This window comes from Hydra vulgaris, chromosome 08 (assembly GCF_038396675.1).
Source record: "Hydra vulgaris chromosome 08, alternate assembly HydraT2T_AEP".
NCBI lineage: Eukaryota > Metazoa > Cnidaria > Hydrozoa > Anthoathecata > Hydridae > Hydra > Hydra vulgaris.
In genome coordinates, this window is record NC_088927.1 from 18,442,148 (window position 1) to 18,462,739 (window position 20,592).

Here is a 20,592-nt window from a genome sequence, read left to right on the forward strand (position 1 = left end):
CCCATATTGGACCCAACAAACTCCTATTTTCTTTTATTTACTTTGACCCATACATAATTTTTTATGGTTACTACATATTGGACTTAATAAACTCCAATTTTCTTTTCTTAACTTTATTAGACTTTTATTTTATTTTATGACCTATATGGCGTATTCGATGGTTAGCCCATATTGGACCCAATAAACTCCCTTTTTTTAGGACCTATATTGAACTTTTTTAAATTTATAGATATTAGATAAAAACAATAACAATATGCTGAGTATAATATATATTTCCTATTAATGTAAATATTATATTATACAAAAAAAGTTATAAATAAATTAGAGCTTGTTAGACTGTTTTCTTGCTTCGCCACGCTTAGCTCTCCATCTCGATCGCGAGCACCAATAAGCCATTTTGCAAGGGACATTTCGAAATCTTTCATCGTACATGTCGACGTCAGGTTGTTAAGCTTTAAGGCTTCTATAAAAAATAATACATTTCCAATAGTTAATGAATCTTAAATACACAATATTATTATCGTCTTTGAAAATCTAAACCATAAGGGTTTTTACTAAACATAACACAATTTTTAATACTAACCAAACAAAATTTACTTATGTTCAATTATATTTAATATCTGAAAAAATAGCAGAAAAATATTACCAAAATTTATTTAAAACTATGAATACTCATTATAAATCACTTGAAATAGCTTAGTACCCTTTAACACTCTTCTTGACTGCCCTCGCTGACAATTAAATTGCAGAACTAAGTTATTGTTTAACAACTGCTGCATCATACGGCGAATAGCTTCGTCGACTTTTCTCCCTCCGATACCAGCTAGAAAGTTAACCTTCAAAATTTAATCAAACATATTAAAATAATTTAAAAAAGATTATCTTAAACAATATAAAAATTAAAAATTTATTATATAATAGCAAAAATGCATATACAGTATATATGAATGATACATGATATTTACTAAACACCAGAATACTGGTATTGCAATATTTAAATACGATAGACTAAAAATATTATGCTAAAATTAATAAAGCTTAAATAAAGTTCATCATAAAATAGGAAAGAAATATATATAAATAGTTGCTTCTACTTATCTATATTGCTTTCCTATTTTATATTGAACTGTACATTAAACTAATATGTCCTAAGTCATAAGTATTATCTTACAATTATGTTTGCAATGTTGATATCTTTAAGCTTCGTTTCAATTGCATCAAAAGCTTTCATGGTGTCTATTGGAAATATTATCCCGTCTGGTAACCGTGAAGCTTGCACCATTACATTGCCTTGACTAAGCATAGCATTTAGCATGTTGGTGTGGATAGCCTGGGTTTGCTGAATATCCACACACACTTTCAGCAACTGTACCACCAATCCATGCATTGTTTGATCTTGGAAAAGTGTAAATAATTACTTACATTATCACATGTATAGTCATTTAATCTGAAAAAAACCAAATAATCAACAATCAATAATCACTTAATAGATATATTATTGCAAGATAATGCACTCCCAATGTTTTGTACTGTTACAACATCTAAAATAGTGCTAACTGAACTATAACACCATAAATAATAAAAATCAAATTACTAACAACTGATTCAGCTTGAGATCAAGTACATTAAAAAATATGCAAGGTACGCATCCAAAATTATAAAACTAAACATTGAGTTTTTTAAATTATGTAACTCACCAATATTTGAAACTGGTGATGTTGTTATTACCATCCTTGACATACAACCTGTTGTCGTGTTTGATAATTGAGTACACTGGGTTGGTGTCATCAATGCTGCTACTTCAAGAGATGAAAATGGTGTTTCATAAGATATTGGGTATATACATAATGGGTAAAGTTGTTAACAATGTTGGTGAATTTGACGCTGTAACAGAAAATGGCACAAAAAATGAAGGGGGAAGAATTTGAGTTGTGGCACTAAGTTGAGTTTTCCCAGCTAATTTTTTTTTCTCAAGAGGAAAATAATCAATGTCATTTTCTAATACTATTTCAGATTCAAAATCTGATGAAATTTCTAGTTGCAATCCTAAACAATAAATGTAATTATCACCAAATATTTTCTAGAATAGTTTGAAAACCTTTGAAATTATTCAATTAAAAATTATAAAACTAAACACCAATCCATGATATTCATATGAGCGCCGAACGTCCGCAAAATTTTATATCCGCCATGATGGGTGGCAAAAATATGTAAACAAAAGTAAAAATGGTAAAAAGCTGTTGCGCACCATACTGTGGAAACAGAAAAATTAAAGGTAGCACAATTTCTTTTCATAGGTTTCCGAAAGAAGTAGAGCGAAGGAGGTTATGGATTGCTTTCTTAAAGAGAAAGATTTTGCCGAATTTGGAGTTTGCTTACATTTGCGGTGAACATTTTATTACTGGTAAGTCAAGTCTTTTTGTATGAATTTATTAAATGTTAAATACATTAACACATGAGCACTTATAAATTTACATATAAATACATGCATATATAGGTATATATATTTATATACAACAATATATATATTTATTTATTTTTTATAATAAACATATATATGTTTATTTTTTAGGAAGAAAAAATGATGATAAAAATCATGTTGACTTTGTTCCTTCCATTAAAAATGTTAACAGAAACAATAAAGGTATACCTATTGAATTTAATGACATGTCATGTCATTCATCAAAGAAAATATATTCAGAAAGATCAAATCGTTTAAAGAAGAGGAATGCTGAAAAAGTGCTTATTGAAGAAAATAGTATTAACAGTTGTTTTCAAGAAGAAATTGTTGAAGAATCCGAAACTATCAAAATTATAAGAGAGTTAAGAGAAGAAAACGAGAAGTTTAAAAATTCAATTAAAAAACTAAAAGAAGACAGTAAAGCAGAAATTGAACTTCTTCAAAAGGAAAATATGAAATCTAAATATATTATACAAAAATTAAAAAATGTAAATACTGCACTCGTCAAGAAAAACAAAAAATTAAAAAATCAAATTGATGAGGCTACTTTTAAACTAATAAAAGACAAAAAGAAAGTTCAATTTTATACAGGTCTTCCTGATATACATGTTTTTAAACATGTTTTTAACTTAATTGAAAACTACGTGCCATCTAATAATGCTTCAACTATGACAAAGTTGCAAGAATTTTGTATTGTTTTAATGAAACTGCGTCTTAATTTGCTGGAACAAGATATAGCGTATAGATTTGGGATAAGTCAATCAACCGTATCACGAATCTTTGAAAAATGGCTTCTTGTAATGGCACGCAGACTATCCTTTTTAATAAAGTGGCCAGAGAGAGATATATTAAGGAGAACAATGCCAACTTGTTTTCGAGAATTTTTTCCTAAATGTATTGTTATTATTGACTGTTTTGAGATTTTTATTGAAAAACCAAAAGATCTGACAGCTAGAGCTCAAACTTTTTCTAAATATAAGCACCATAATACTGTTAAAGTTTTAATTGGCATTACTCCACAAGGCTCAATATCATTTGTTACAGAAGCTTGGGGTGGAAGAGTATCTGACGTTTATATTACAGAAAATTCTGGAATATTAAATAATTTACTTATTGGAGATCAGGTGTTAGCAGACAGAGGTTTTACAATTGCAGATTCCGTTGGTTTATATTGTGCAGAATTAAAACATCCTGCTTTTACACGAGGAAAGTCTCAGTTATCTCAAATAGAAGTTGATTGGACTCGAGAGATTGCCCGTGTATGAATACACGTTGAACGTTTAATTGGGCTCTTAAGAAATAAATACACAATTTTGCAAGGAATACTTCCTAATAAACTAATCAGTCGAACAGATGATGGAATATGTAAACTAAATGATATTTTAACTGTTTGTTCTGCTTTATGTAACCTTTGTTGTGGAGTAGTCCCTATTGATTGACTTTTATTTTAATATATAAAAAAATACATAAATGTAGTGTTATGTTTATTTATTCATTTAAAACTTTTTTTTTTTTAATTCTGGTTTTCTTGTGGCAACAATATGGGCAAAACCATTTTCCAATTGGTTTGCTTGTGAGTCCAAGACAATTAAGATGATAGGTTTTTATAACGCAAGTTAAATCGAAACATTTAATTATAATACTCTCTTTGATTTCACCGCAAGTACATATTGTTTCAAAATTGTTACTTTGTTTTAATTCCCCAATATTTACAAAAGTATTATGATTTCTAGAATACCATTTAGCTAGGAGTTCAGGCAATATCGCTAAGATAAAAAAATCTCTTGCTTTGTTTAAGTTTTCAGTGAGGAATTCTTTATCAACATAAATTTTTTCAATTAGACTAGCTTCACCATTATACACAATAAAATAGCAAATCGGAATATTTGAAATTAACATTTGTAGCTGAACTTGATAATAGTATTGATGATTTCTTTTTAAATAGTGTTTTCCATCCTTTATTTCCATGCAAAACTCTTTATCATTATTTGCCAGTTCAAAGGCATTTCTTTTTGTGCATTTAAATGGACATTTTATCTCAACTATGTATTCATGAGAACAGCATGTACATTTCATAATACCATCAGGAGTTGCTCCGAGGTATGGCCATCTGGGTGTTCTAAGCAATCCACAATCAAAAATTTCAACATTTTTGTGAGTTGTTAATAGATGTGATTTTAAATAATTTTTAGCTACAATTTCATTATCACAACCATACTTTGTTGCTTTGGTAATAAATTTATTTTGTGATGGATAACATATTTGCATTATTAAATTTTTAGAAGGCATGGCTATATTTGAATGACAACAAGCTTTAAATTTACTAGCTGTTATAACCCCAGCACGTGCTCTAAACCATAAACTTGATTGGGATTGACTTTTTGTATGATCTGAAATCAATTTAATTTCATCTGCAGTTATTTTTATATCTAAAAAAGTTTTATTTGAAAGTTGCACGAGTTCATGATACTTTAATTGTTCATATTCTCTTTTGTAAAAGTTAAAAATGATTGTATTAAGTTTTGCAACTAAAGGTATATATTTATAACTATATTCAGGAATTATACGAAGAATTACACTATCTCTTGCATTATATGATATTTTACTGTAAAAGTTAGCAATTTCTGATTTACTTGGAATTGGAACGGATGAGGCTTTTTCGATATAAGGTTTTGCTCGTGTTTTGTTCTTTACTTTTGCTTCAAATTTTTTTTTAGGATCGGTAAAATTAATTTGTGAAAGTGGCAAATAAGTAACTTCCTTAAGGTTTGGCGGCAACCAAGCACATAATTGAGATGTACAAGCATCATCGTTATTTCTTTTCCGATAATCAGATGTTAACATTAAATAAAATAATGATGCTCCAATATGAGAACAGACTTCGCCTAAACCTGCCATACATGTGCAATGTACATTTATAACTTCACCATCTCCTTGAATGCTAACCCATACCCTTGTTGGAGTTTTAGAAAAAATGCTCTGACCATGTCTTACACGACTGGTAACAATATAAATAGACTTTACACCATGAATGAACTTTACAAGAACGTTGTGAACAAGACCAGTAGTTACATAGTTGTAAGACTCAAGACCTTTGTAAGATTTTAAACTAGAACTTGTAAACTGACTAGGAAAGTTGATTAGATAGCTGTATATATCAGCAAAAGTTAAATTAGGCCATTCGTCTAAGTTATTAGTTAGTTCACAGTCTTTTTCTGATAAAGAATACGGGTCAAAAATAATCTCTAGAACTGATAATTTTTCTTCGTATCTCTTTTTTGCTTCCAAATTAAGACTCTCGTAATACTGCGATCGCATAATTGTAAGCAAAGAAGAATTTAAATCAATTACAACAGATCGGCTTTTTGTATCTAATATTTGTTTACATTTTTTTGCCACCCATCATGGCGGATACAAAGTTTTGCGGACGTTTGGAGTTCATATGAATATCATGAATACACTCAACACCAGTACAATTATTGAACAGAAAGTACTTTTATTATTACCTTTTACGCCTAATAGGTAGATCTTTTTCTTCAGCCTCCTGTTCCGTAAAATTTAAATCAGAAGTATCTTCTGCATGTTGTAGCTTTTCTCTTGCTCTTGTGTAAGTTGCTAAATAAGTTAAAATAATGATTAATCATTATTTTACGTCTTAATTAAGTCTTAATACGTCTTAATTAAGACATCTTAATTAAGACTTAATACGTCTTAATTAAGACGTATAAAATATTTATTGGCCTGGTCATGACATTAACTGATCTAATATTGGGGATTCTAAATAATTCAAAAAATTGCCAACTATTATAAACAACATTGGCAATAATTACAAAACAATAACAATGTCCCATATCAGCTTTTCCCAAGACACGAATTTGGAACTCAACCCATTGAGCATCAGGTGCCACTCTAATTTTTGCCATCTTTTGCGCTTTTGTTGATAATTTTTTTGGTGGCCACAAACAAAATTCTTCTTGGTCAGAAACAAACCAATTTGTAGAAATAACCTCTACTTGATTTGTCTCACAAAATTCTATTACAGCATAAGCCATAACTAAGTTTTTTGAAGTAAAATATTTGAACTAAATACAAAATTGTTTATAGATAAGTATGTAATAACGTTACTTTTTAAACTAAAAGTATTGTTAAATTTAAACAAATTTAGATTATACATTAAACCATTATTATAAAAAATAGAAGGTGAAACCACTAAACAATAATTTTGCTGTCTTTAAATTGGTTTAAATGTTCATATGATCTACTCAAATTGATGTGGTTGAATAAATATTCAACCATAATGTTTTTATACCAAAATTTGATACAAAAGCTATATAACTAAATTTTAAAACTTCAGTATTTTTTTATCATTTATGTTAATTTGATTTTATATACACCAAAAATAAGATAATAACTTTTTTTCAAATTTACATTTATATACAAACAAAAAAAATTAAATTGTATAATACATAGACAAAAAAATACAAATCTATTAACAACATATTCAATAAATTTATTGACTGCATTAAAAGAGTCAAAGTTTCAATCAAATTTTTGCATTACTTATTTCTGATGCAATAACGGTATAGCTAAATAGCTGCTATTATCTAAAGGCATGATGACAAACTTTTTTTCAAGATCTAATATATTGGCATACCTTAAAAGACCGGAAATTTTTTTTACAACAACTATTTCCAATAGAGACGACTCGAGTGGATAATCAAAAAAGTAACTGCATTCCGCAACAGAATTGTAAACAACAAGAATTTCATTATTATTTGATAGAATTATATTTTTGACAAAAGATAATATCCCATGAATTTTAAAACAACTGTCGCGTAAAGAAATTGAAACAAAATACTTTTTTCCATTGTAGTTTTTATATTGTTGATAATATCCTGAAGGCAAATTTGGAGGCATCATACCTGTTGAATGTTTTCTTTGTAAAAGTTTAGCAGCTCCTTGTTCAACAGACATTGACTTTCTATTTTGAAGTGTAGCAAATGCCTTCTCCTCACATCGATTAATAATTTGAGCTATTGGATTATGTGGTTTACGGATGAGTTTTTTAATAATACCCAATTTATTTTCGAAAGTAAAAGCTGAAGCATTATCTAGTGCTCCATATATTCTGCAGTCTTGAACCAAGTGAATTAATGTGTGAACATTATACACCAGGTGATTATCACCGTATATTATACGGAAGTTTTGAACAAAATTTATCATCAACTTTTCTGCATAATCACGATAGTGTTCACATGCAGCATATCTTGGACATAACAAAAGAATCATTGCTATGGAAAGTGTCAAAAAGTTTTGATACATGAGTTGTGGCAAAACATTGTGAAGTACAACTGCTCCAGAATAGGCCATAGCTGCACATTTGAGCTACGAAAAACTGGTAGCCCATCAATATTGATATTTAATCTTCGATTTAGACAATCAGCAGGCAACTTCTTTGTTTGTAGGAGCTTTCTAATGGCATTTTCAACTCCAACATGATGATACACACCGCCTGCAACTACTTTTTGTACAACACTAGATGGTGTTTTTAATAAAGTTCTAGCATCTTTCGGAACATGAACGCCCACATTTTGAAATATTTTTAACAAAGCATTAACAGCCCTATGTGAAACATTGAATTCTGTTATCCATTGTCGAAGTTCTTCTTGTATATTGTAGTCATCATTGCTCAATGAACTTGAAATTGACTCATTATCAAAATCATTGCTAAATTCTGATAATTCATTGTAGACAAAATCATTATTTAAAGTTGAACAAGTTCCATATGATGGAGTTTCTGTACATGCATTTTGTGGCAATTTGATTTCTGTTATTTCATCACCCCAATTACAGGATACATGTGAATCATGTGTAGATATAATTTCAATCCCATTGTTTAATATCACTTCTTCATTCATTAAATTATCTTGACTTAAATTAGTTAGCATTGTGCTAACAATTTTTTGTACTTTACGACGCTGAGTTCTGGAACATCTTTCCATGTTATAAAAATAATTTTATTCTAAAAAAGTACTTATGTTTCTCAAAAGCACAAAATTGTATTGCATTAATATATTAATGCAATAGAACATTATAAATAATGCCATTCACGGAAGTTATTAACAGGAAACAATGACACATCACAAAGTAAATTTATCATTATGATTTAAGATAATCTTAATAAAGCAATTTCTTAAATGATCGTTATTATTAATAATAACGATCAGTGCAACCTCAATGCAGTTTTAGTATTAATAATATTAATACTAAAACTGCATTGAGGCATTATACCTTAAAGAAATTGTTATGTTTTAAATAAAATACAACAAAACAAAAATAACCTAACATCATCAATAATATCATTTTATGATTCATAAACTCTAAATTCACGAGGCGATTAGCCATTTTTAATTTTTCAATTTGACCTTTTTCATATCTGCCTCTATGTCAATTATTTTCAAATTTTAAACATAGATAAGCCCACATTAAAACTAGACGGGTCCAGTAAAGTTGTATTATCTTGCTTTTTAACATATTTTTTGTTGTGTTTGCCCACATTGGTCCCATAAATAAACCAACTATCAAACACACTTATGACCTATATGAGTTAGCCCATAATAGGCCCTATGTGGACTTGCCTACTTCTAAATTTATATATAGGAAGCCCATATCAAAACCAGACGGGTCCCGCAAAGTTGTGCTCACTATTTATTAATTGTGTTTGTCCATATTGGTCTCGCAAATAAACCAAACATCAGACGCACTTAGGACCCAAGTGAGGTTGCCAACAATTGGCTCTAAGTGGGCTTGCTTACGGGGAAAGTAATTTAGACTTTAAGCCAGGAGACAAAGAGAAAAGAAAAGAAATATATAAAGCCAATTAAATTCGCAACTTTTTAAAACATTTAAAGAGGTAGTGTTGCTCTTGCAACATCAATCAGTCATGCATCTTCTGCAGAACTAAAATCAAAAATTAAAAATGAGAGAAAAAAACAAAATGTTTCAAAGAAGTTTATATAAAATGCAAAATAGTTTAATAGAGTCTTTCGAAGATATTTTTAATAAAAGTTAAGGAAGTAATTTAATCTCAATAACATAAAGGTTAACTTACGGTCATGCAATGCTATATATATATTCAAATTTCAGAGTTATTCATTAAAAGAAAATTTAAAAAATTCATTCAAGAAAACAAAAACCAACAACAACAACAAAAAAAAAGTAAACATGAAAAAATGAAAACATAAAAGTTAATTTACAATTGAAAGATACTATATATTATATATATATATATATATATATATATATATATATATATATATATATATATATATATATATATATATATATATATATATATATATATATATTTTTGTTATGGCTTATTTGCATTCGAACTGACAAAATAAAAAATTTTTTTGTTCGAAGTGGTTCGTACCTCTGTATTTTACTTGTAGGTAACGAAGTATACAGGTTTTATAATTTAAGCCTTTTTTATAAAATATTTAGTAAATGTTGGCAAGAGCACAGAAAATGTCAAAAAAATTTTATTGAACACATATTAAATTCATTGTTATAAACTAAAATGGATTTTTTCTACTTTAGAATGCCCCAAAACTGCGTAAAAAGAACAGATAGGGGTAGCCGACCCCAATCTTTGTACGAATCTGCCTACAATGATGTAGTCAAAGAGGGAGTTTCTAATAGAAAAGCTGCACAAAAGCATGGTTTTTGCTATGCGTCATTACGAAGGTATATATTAAAAAGAAAAACATCAAACGAATCTGTAAATGTTGGTTACCAAGCATGGAACAAAGTTTTTACTGCTGACCACGAAATTTCTATGAAGAAATATAATGATGGCAGCTGATATATATTACGGATTTTCGCCGCGGGAAATAAGAAGACTGGCATATGAAATGGCATCTATATATGAGCTCAATATGCCGTTACAATGGAAAAATAACAAATGTGCAGGGGAAGATTAGTTCAGCGGCTTCATGAAACGACAACCGGAATTGTCAATAAGATGCGCCCAAGCCCCTAGCTTAGCAAGGGCTACAAGCTTCAATGAAGCAAATGTGAATTTATTTCTTAAAAATTACGAAAAGGTTCTTGACAAACACAAATTTGAACCAAAAGACATATACAACGTAGATGTAACCTATGTCACAACGGTACAGAAACCATGTAAAATTGTGACGAAAAGAGGATCTCATCAGGGCAGCGCCTTAACTTCTGCCGAACGTGGAAATCTGGTTAACCGTTGCATGTGCAATGAATGCTATAGGAAATTATATACCCCCTATGTTTGTATTTTCTCGGATTAGATATCAGGATCACTTTGTCAGAGACGGTCCAGTGGGAAGTATTGGCGCTGGCAACAGCAGTGGCTGGATGCAGGAAAATGAATTCCTGATATTTTTGAAGCACTTTCAAAAGTACACATCGTCATCAAAAGACAGAAAAATTCTCCTCCTTTTGGATAATCATTTGTCACATATTTCAATTCGGGCATTGGATTATTGTAGTGAAAATGGAATAGTAGTTTTATCTTTCCCACCTCATTGCTCACACAAATTGCAGCCTTTGTACCGTTCTATATGTGGCCCATTCAAAAAAGCTGTTTACTCTACCAGTGATGCTTGGATGCGAAATAAATCCAGGTAAAACTATGACCATACATAACATACCATCTATTGTTTAAACGGCTTTACCAATAGCATTCACGTCTACTAATATTCAAACTGAGTTTAGGTGTACCAAATTTTTATCCATATAATAGACAAGTTTTTACAGACTTGAATTTTCCGTCATTATTTGTTACGGACAGACCAATGCCAGAAGATAGACCAATTCTAGAAAACAGACCAGTTACAGAAGACAGTCCATTGATAAACAATAGACAAATGTCAGAAGTGACACCATTGTCAGAAAACAGGCTACAAAATTTTGCAGATGATCCAATACCGTCCACGTCAACAGTTTTTAATCCTGAAAGCGTTCCCCCATTCTTGAAAGCTCCACCTAGAAAGAAAAGCACAAAAGGAAAAAAGAATAGAAATTCGGCAGTGTACTCAGATACACCCGAAAAGGGAAAAATTGGAATGGAAAATTGTGAAAAGGTCATGAAAATGGATAAAAACAAAACAAAACATGCAGTTAAAAAAGAAAAGTAAGGAAAAATATAGACAGCGGTGACGATAGCGACGAATGTTTATGCTTTATTTGTTTGACGCCTTTCTATAAAAGTAAACCTTACGAAAAGTGGGTTCAGTGCATGGACTTCAAAAATTGGGCACATGAGGATTGTGCACATCAAACCAATAAAATGTTTGCAAAAATTGTGAATCTGAATAAAAGTTTGTTACTTTATGTAATTTTGGTGAGAAGTTCCTAAATATTTTTTATGTTACGGGATCATTGTGATTTATTTTTGTTTATTTAGTAAGTAATGTAGTAGAGCCAATTTCAATGTTAATCTTTATTCTTAAATTATAAGTTTCGATGTCGTTTTTTGTTTTTATAATTGACTGTATATTTTCTTTATTACCTTTTTTGATATTTTTTGAGATATTGCTTTTCATTTGTAAATGTCATAAAGAGAGCCACAGTTTATTTTTTGGATACAATACTTAAATAGGTTAAGTGCCTCGATAATTTATTTTTTTCATAATATTTTTAGACTTCGAAATATTTTTGTTAATTGTTTAGTGAAATAATTCACATTTATATATTTTTTAGGATTTATAGATTTTTTTTATTTGTTGTATTGTCTTGTGGGTATAAAAACATAATATATTAGACCTTGTTTGCTTAATTGTTCTATTAATAAAAAAGATTTGTTGAAAATGTGTCTTTAAATGAATGTCCCTATGGAAAGACCAGTAATAGCAATCCTTGAATCACCTCTAGGGGTCTGGGACGGTTGTATCACTTTCCCATTTTGTGAATTTTGTTCTATTTCTCAGTTACTAATGTTTTGAAATCCGTCATATTACATTCATTTAATAGCTGAATATATTAGCTATACAGATACACTGTTGCTTTTTGTGTATGTTGTATAGTCTAAAAAAGTATTGAATACATACATGCGCATGTACACATATACATATACTCGTACATGTGTACATAAATGCTGTAAACCTATATAATTACTTTTTCATAATATAATTGAATATAATGTACATAATTAAAGACTTTAGACCTTTCCAGACAAACAAAGTAGGGATTAAAAGATAATTTTCTAATATAATACTTTTATAGATAGATTTAAAAATAATTCTCTGTTTTTCATTATTTAAAAGTAATAGTTTTAGCTTTAGTTTAAACTGTTCAAGAGTTGTAAGTGTTTTAATTTCATTACTTATTATCTTATTCCATACATTAGGTCCTCTAATAGTTATTGAGAACTTGGTTGACTCATATATAGTTTTGGGTTAAACAAAGTTTTTACTTGAATGAATTTATGTTGAATTTTATTTAATAATGGTATGAAGATATTTGGTATTTTATTATTATTAGTTTTATACATAAAAATTAGCAGATGATATATATTTATTCGGTACAAATTTAATATTTCTAAATTGTTGAGCAATGGTCTAGAATGTGAGAGGCGGTGTGCATTTGATAATAATCTAATTGCATGTTTTTGTTTGCTAAATAGCTTTTTTGTCTTCATTTTATTGGTGCTGCATTAAGCAATGTTTGCATAATTAAGATAGGAGTGAATAAATGAGTAATATATGTATTTCAAACATGATTGATCTAAGTATGGTTTTGCTTTATAGAATAATCCGATATTTTTAGAAATTTTATTTTCAATCACGTTTAGGTGGTCTTTCCAATTTATGTTTTCATCTAGAATTACACTTAGAAATTTCATTGAATATTCACTTTTTACGATGTATTCTCCAATAATAAGTTTTGGAAGTGCAAGAGGGATTTTATCTTTTTATGGAGTCGATGAAATATAGTATACTTAGTTTTAGTTAAATTAATTGAAAACTTATTATATTTAACTTTTTAATTATATTTACTTATTATATTATTATATTTAACCATTCGGTTAGTTTTAGAAGTTCAACGTTGACCGTTTTTAATAAAGTTGTTATATCACTATGAGAATAAAATAAATTTGTGTCATCAGCAAATAAGACAGAATCTAGAATATTAGAAGCTTTGCTTCAATCGTTATCCCTGTAAGCAAGCCCACTTAGAGCCGATTGTTGGCAACCTCATATGGGTCCTAAGTGCGCCTGATGTTTGGTTTATTTGCGGGACCAATATGGACAAACACAATTAATAAATAGTGAGCACAACTTTACGGGACCCGTCTGGTTTTGATATGGGCTTCCTATATATAAATTTAGAAGTGGGCAAGTCCACAAAGAGCCTATTATGGGCTGACTCATATAGGTCATAAGTGTGTTTGATAGTTGGTTTATTTACGGGACCAATGTGGGCAAACACAACAAAAAATATGTTAAAAAGCAAAATAATAAAACTCTACTGGACCCGTCTAGTTTTAACGTGGGCTTATCTATGTTTAAAATTTGAAAATAATTGACATAGAGGCAGATATGAAAAAGGTCAAATTGAAAAATTAAAAATGGCTAATCGCCTCGTGAATTTAGAGTTTATGAATCATAAAATGATGTTATTGATGATGTTAGGTTATTTTTATTTTGTTGTATTTTATTTAAAACATAATTTCTTTAAGGTGTAATGCCTCAATGCAGTTTTAGTATTAATAACGATCATTTAAGAAATTGCTTTATTAAGATATCTTTTATAAATAAATTTATAAAAGTAAATTTATCATAATGATAAATTTACTTTGTTTAATGTTAATAACTTTCGTGAATGGCATTATTTATAATGTTCTATTGCATTAATATATTAATGCAATACAGTTTTGTGCTTTTAAGAAACATAAGTACTCTTTTTTAGAAAAAAATTATTTTTATAACATGGAAAGATGTTCCAGAACTCAGCGACGTAAAGTACAAAAAATTGTAAGCACAATGCTAACTAATTTAAGTCAAGATAATTTAATGAATGAAGAAGTGATATTAAACAATGGGATTGAAATTATATCTACACATGATTCACATGTATCCTGTAACATGCCACAAAATGCATGTACAGAAATTCCATCATATGGAACTTGTTCAACTTTAAATAATGATTTTGTCTACAATGAATTATCAGAATTTAGCAATGATTTTGATAATGAGTCAATTTCAAGTTCATTGAGCACTGATGACTACAATATACAAGAAGAACTTCGACAATGGATAACAGAATTCAATGTTTCACATAGGGCTGTTAATGCTTTGTAAAAAATATTTCAAAATGTGGGCGTTTATGTTCCGAAAGATGCTAGAACTTTATTAAAAACACCATCTAGTGTTGTACAAAAAGTAGTTGCAGGCGGTGTGTATTATCATGTTGGAGTTGAAAATGCCATTAGAAAGCTCCTACAAACAAAGAAGTTGCCTGCTGATTGTCTAAATCTAAGACTAAATATCAATATTGATGGTCTACCAGTTTTTCGTAGCTCAAATGTGCAGCTATGGCCTATTTTAGGTTCTATAATTGAAGTATCTTTAAATGATGTTTTTATTATTGGACTCTATTTAGGTATAACGAAACCATCTTCACTGTTTGATTATTTAAACGATTTTGTTACAGAAATGAAACAACTGGGTGTTGAAGGTATGCATTTCATAGATAAACACTATAAAGTAACTATAAATGCTGTTATTTGTGATGCACCCGCAAGAGCCTTTATAAAATGCATTAAAGGGCATTGCGGTTATAATGCCTGTGAGCGATGCACACAAGAAGGTGTTTATTGTTCAAATAAAATGACTTTCCCAAAATTAGATGCACCTTTAAGAACTGATGAAGATTTTCTTGCGCAAAAGGATGAAGAACATCATACTCCCAATATGGTATCTCCGCTTACTGAACTTAATATTGGCATGGTTTCTAATTTCCCTTTAGATTATATGCTTCGAGTTTGCCTTGGTGTGGTTGGCAAAATTACCTGTTTATGGAATAAGGGTGAATTTCAATGTAGGCAGTCGTCTAACACTATTCGCAGAATATTAGCAAATTTGTGTTCATTAAGAAAGGCAATGCGTAATGCATTTTGTATGCAACCAAGAAAATGGAAAGCTACCGAGCTTCGACAGTTTTTGTTATATTCTGGAGCAGTTGTACTTCACAATGTTTTGCCACAACTCATGTATCAAAACTTTTTGACACTTTCTATAGCAATGATTCTTTTGTTATGTCCAAGATATGCTGCATGTGAACACTATCGTGATTATGCAGAAAAGTTGATGATAAATTTTGTTCAAAACTTCCGTATAATATACGGTGATAATCAACTGGTGTATAATGTTCACACATTAAATCACTTGGTTCAAGACTGCAGAATATATGGAGCACTAGATAATGTTTCAGCTTTTCCTTTCGAAAATAAATTGGGTATTATTAAAAAACTCATCTGTAAACCACATAATCCAATAGCTCAAATTATTAATCTATGTGAGGAGAAAGCGTTTGCTACACTTCAAAATAGAAAATCAATGTCTGTTGAACAAGGAGCTGCTAAACTTTTACAAAGAAAACATTCAACAGGTATGATGCCTCCAAATTTGCCTTCAGGATATTATCAACAATATAAAAACTACAATGGAAAAAAGTATTTTGTTTCAATTTCTTTACGCGACAGTTGTTTTAAAATTCATGGGATATTATCTTTTGTCAAAAATATAATTCTATCAAATAATAATGAAATTCTTGTTGTTTACAATTCTGTTGCGGAATGCAGTTCCTTTTTTGATCATCCACTCGAGTCGTCTCTATTGGAAATAGTTGTTGTAAAAAAAATTTCCGGTCTTTTAAGGTATGCCAATATATTAGATCTTGAAATAAAGTTTGTCATCATGCCTTTAGATAATAGCAGCTATTTAGCTATACCATTATTGCATCAGAAGTAAGTAATGCAAAAATTTGATTGAAACTTTGAATTTTAATGCAGTCAATAAATTTATTGAATATGTTGTTAATAGATTTGTATTTTTTTGTCTATGTATTATACAATTAATTTTTTTTTTTTTGTTTGTATATAAATGTAAATTTGAAAAAAATTATTATCTTATTTTTGGTGTATTTAAAATCAAATTAACATAAATGATAAAAAAAATATTGAAGTTTTAAAATTTAGTTATATAGCTTTTGTGTCAAATTTTGGTATAAAAACATTATGGTTGAATATTTATTCAACCACATCAATTTGAGTAGATCATATGAACATTTAAACCAATTTTAAAAACAGCAAAATTATTGTTTAGTGGTTTCACCTTTATTTTTTATACTAATGGTTTAATGTATAATCTAAATTTGTTTAAATTTAACGATACTTTTAGTTTAAAAAGTAACTTTAATATTACATACTTATCTATAAACAATTTTGTATTTAGTTCAAATATTTTACTTCGAAAAACTTAGTTATGGCTTATGCTGTAATAGAATTTTGTGAGACAAATCAAGTAGAAGTTATTTCTACAAATTGGTTTGTTTCAGACCAAGAAGAATTTTGTTTGTGGCCAACAAAAAAATTATCAACAAAAGCGCAAAAGATGGCAAAAAATAGAGTGGCACCTGATGCTCCATGGGATGAGTTCCAAATTCGTGTCTTGGGAAAAGCTGGTATGGGACATTGTTATTGTTTTGTGATTATTACCAATGTTGTTTATAAAAGTTGGCAATTTTTTGAATTATTTAGAATCCCCAATATTAGATCAGTTAATGTCATGACCAGGCCAATAAATATTTTGAACGTCTTAATCATTATTTTAACTTATTTAGCAACTTACACAAGAGCAAGAGAAAAGCTACAACATGCAGAAGATACTTCTGACTTAAATTTTACGGAACAGGAGGCTGAAGAAAAAGATGTACCTATTAGGCGAAAAAGGTAATAATAAAAGTACTGTCTGCTCAATAATTGTACTAGTGTTGAGTGTATTGGTGTTTAGTTTTATAGTTTTTAATTGAATAATTTCAAATGTTTTCAAACTATTCTAGAAAATATTTGGTGATAATTACATTTAGTGTTTAGGATTGCAACTAAAAAAAATTTCATCAGATTTTAAATCTGAAATAGTATTTGAAAATGACATTGATTATTTTCCTCTTGAGAAAAAAAAATTAGTTGGGAAAACTCAACTTAGTGCCACAACTCAAATTCTTCCCCCTTCATTTTCTGTGCCATTTTCTGTTACGGCATCAAATTCACCAACATTGATAACAACTTTACCCATTATGCCAATATCTTATGAAATAAAAATATGAAAATATTTTCATCTCTTGAAGTAGCAGCATTGATGACACCGACCCAGTGTACTCAATTATCAAACACGACAACAGGTTGTATGTCAAGGACGGTAACAACAACATCACCAGTTTCAAATATTGGTGAGTTACATAATTTAAAAAACTTGATGTTTAGTTTTATAATTTTGAATGCGTACCTTGCATATTTTTTAATGTACTTGATCTCAAGCTGAATCAGTTGTTAGTAATTTGATTTTTATTATTTATGGTGTTATAGTTCAGTTAGCACTATTTTAGATGTTGTAACAGTACAAAACATTGGGAGTGCATTATCTTTCAATAATATATCTAGTAAGTGATTATTGATTGTTGATTATTTGGTTTTTTTCAGATTAAATGACTATACATGTGATAATGTAAGTAATTATTTACACTTTTCCAAGATCAAACAATGCATGGATTGGTGGTACAGTTGCTGAAAGTGTGTGTGGATATTCAGCAAACCCAGGCTATCCACACCAACATGCTAAATGCTATGCTTAGTCAAGGCAATGTAATGGTGCAAGCTTCACGGTTACCAGACGGGATAATATTTCCAATAGACACCATGAAAGCTTTTGATGCAATTGAAACGAAGCTTAAAGATATCAACATTGCAAACATAATTGTAAGATAATACTTATGACTTAGGACATATTAGTTTAATGTACAGTTCAATATAAAATAGGAAAGCAATATAGATAAGTAGAAGCAACTATTTATATATATTTCTTTCCTATTTTATGATGAACTTTATTTAAGCTTTATTAATTTTAGCATAATATTTTTAGTCTATCGTATTTAAATATTGCAATACCAGTATTCTGGTGTTTAGTAAATATCATGTATCATTCATATATACTGTATATGCATTTTTGCTATTATATAATAAATTTTTAATTTTTATATTGTTTAAGATAATCTTTTTTAAATTATTTTAATATGTTTGATTAAATTTTGAAGGTTAACTTTCTAGCCGGTATCGGAGGGAGAAAAGTCGACGAAGCTATTCGCCGTATGATGCAGCAGTTGTTAAACAATAACTTAGTTCTGCAATTTAATTGTCAGCGAGGGCAGTCAAGAAGAGTGTTAAAGGGTACTAAGCTATTTCAAGTGATTTATAATGAGTATTCATAGTTTTAAATAAATTTTGGTAATATTTTTCTGCTATTTTTTCAGATATTAAATATAATTGAACATAAGTAAATTTTGTTTGGTTAGTATTAAAAATTGTGTTATGTTTAGTAAAAACCCTTATGGTTTAGATTTTCAAAGACGATAATAATATTGTGTATTTAAGATTCATTAACTATTGGAAATGTATTATTTTTTATAGAAGCCTTAAAGCTTAACAACCTGACGTCGACATGTACGATGAAAGATTTCGAAATGTCCCTTGCAAAATGGCTTATTGGTGCTCGCGATCGAGATGGAGAGCTAAGCGTGGCGAAGCAAGAAAACAGTCTAACAAGCTCTAATTTATTTATAACTTTTTTTGTATAATATAATATTTACATTAATAGGAAATATATATTATACTCATATTGTTATTGTTTTTATCTAATATATATAAATTTAAAAAAGTTCAATATAGGTCCCAAAAAAAGGGAGTTTATTGGGTCCAATATGGGCTAACCATCGAATACGCCATTAGGTCATAAAATAAAAGTATAATAAAGTTAATAAAAAGAAATAGGAGTTTATTGAGTCCAATATGGGCTAACCATAAAAAATTATGTATGGGTCAAAGTAAATAAAATAATATAGGAGTTTGTTGGGTCCAATATGGGCCAGCCATGAAAAACTGTGTTAAGAAAAACAAAATAAAAACATAGGAGTTTGTTGGGTCCAATATGGGCTAATTATATGGACTAGCCCATATAGGACCCATTGATAAACCGCGGACAAATTTTTATGGGTCTCAGATAGGCTTCCTACATAGGACCCATAAAACAGCCCACATAGGTCATATATATGACCCATGTACTATTGTTAACTGGGATAATATAGATTAAAAATAAAAGTGGTCCTAATATAGATCTTTGAGGAACGCTGGTAATTGTCATATTGTTAGTTTTTTTATTGCCGCATGAAATACATTGTTTTCTATTAGATAAGTAGCTTTTGAGCCAAGCTATGTTTATATTTTTGATTCCGAAGTTTTCTAATTTTTTAACTATAATACTATGATCAACAGTATCGAACGCGTTACTAAGATCTATGAAAACACATAAAGTGAACTTGTTTTTGTCAAAACCTTGAAAAATAATCTGAATGAGATAAAGAATTGAATGATCTGTAGAGTACCCTGTTTTGAAGCCAAATTGTTTGTTATAAAGAATATTATTTTTTTCTAAAAAATGAGTATAATTTGTTATACATAATACGTTCTAGTATTTTCGAGACGCAAGTAAGAATGGGAAATAGGTCTATAGTTAGAAATATTAGTATCATCTCCAGATTTAAAAACTGGTATTACTCTTGCAATTTTAAGTTTTTTTGGAAAGAGTTTAAACGAAAGATTAAATATATGCAAAATAACTTTTTAAATATAGAAAATACATTTAATTACAACATTACTACTAACATTATCAAGTCCTTGTGCTTTGTTTAATTTTAATGAATGCACAGCATCTAATGATTCTTTTTCAGTTAACTCAGCATTTTCCATAACTGATTTGCTAGGAGTCAAGTATTTCTTTTTGTTAAACTCACTGTGTTTTATTTTTGATACTAAATTT

The 20,592-nt window shown here is 29.2% G+C and overlaps 1 protein-coding gene across 1 annotated transcript; it reads left to right on the plus strand.

Moving 5' to 3' along the window:
• Positions 1 to 2,151: 2,151 nt before the first annotated feature.
• Positions 2,152 to 3,932, plus strand: LOC136083667 (uncharacterized). The gene is made up of 2 exons (XM_065803206.1): positions 2,152 to 2,404; positions 2,573 to 3,932. Exons 1-2 carry the CDS (start codon positions 2,227 to 2,229, stop codon positions 3,724 to 3,726), a joined length of 1,332 nt encoding a protein of 443 aa, XP_065659278.1. The 5' UTR covers positions 2,152 to 2,226; the 3' UTR covers positions 3,727 to 3,932.
• Positions 3,933 to 20,592: the final 16,660 nt, after the last annotated feature.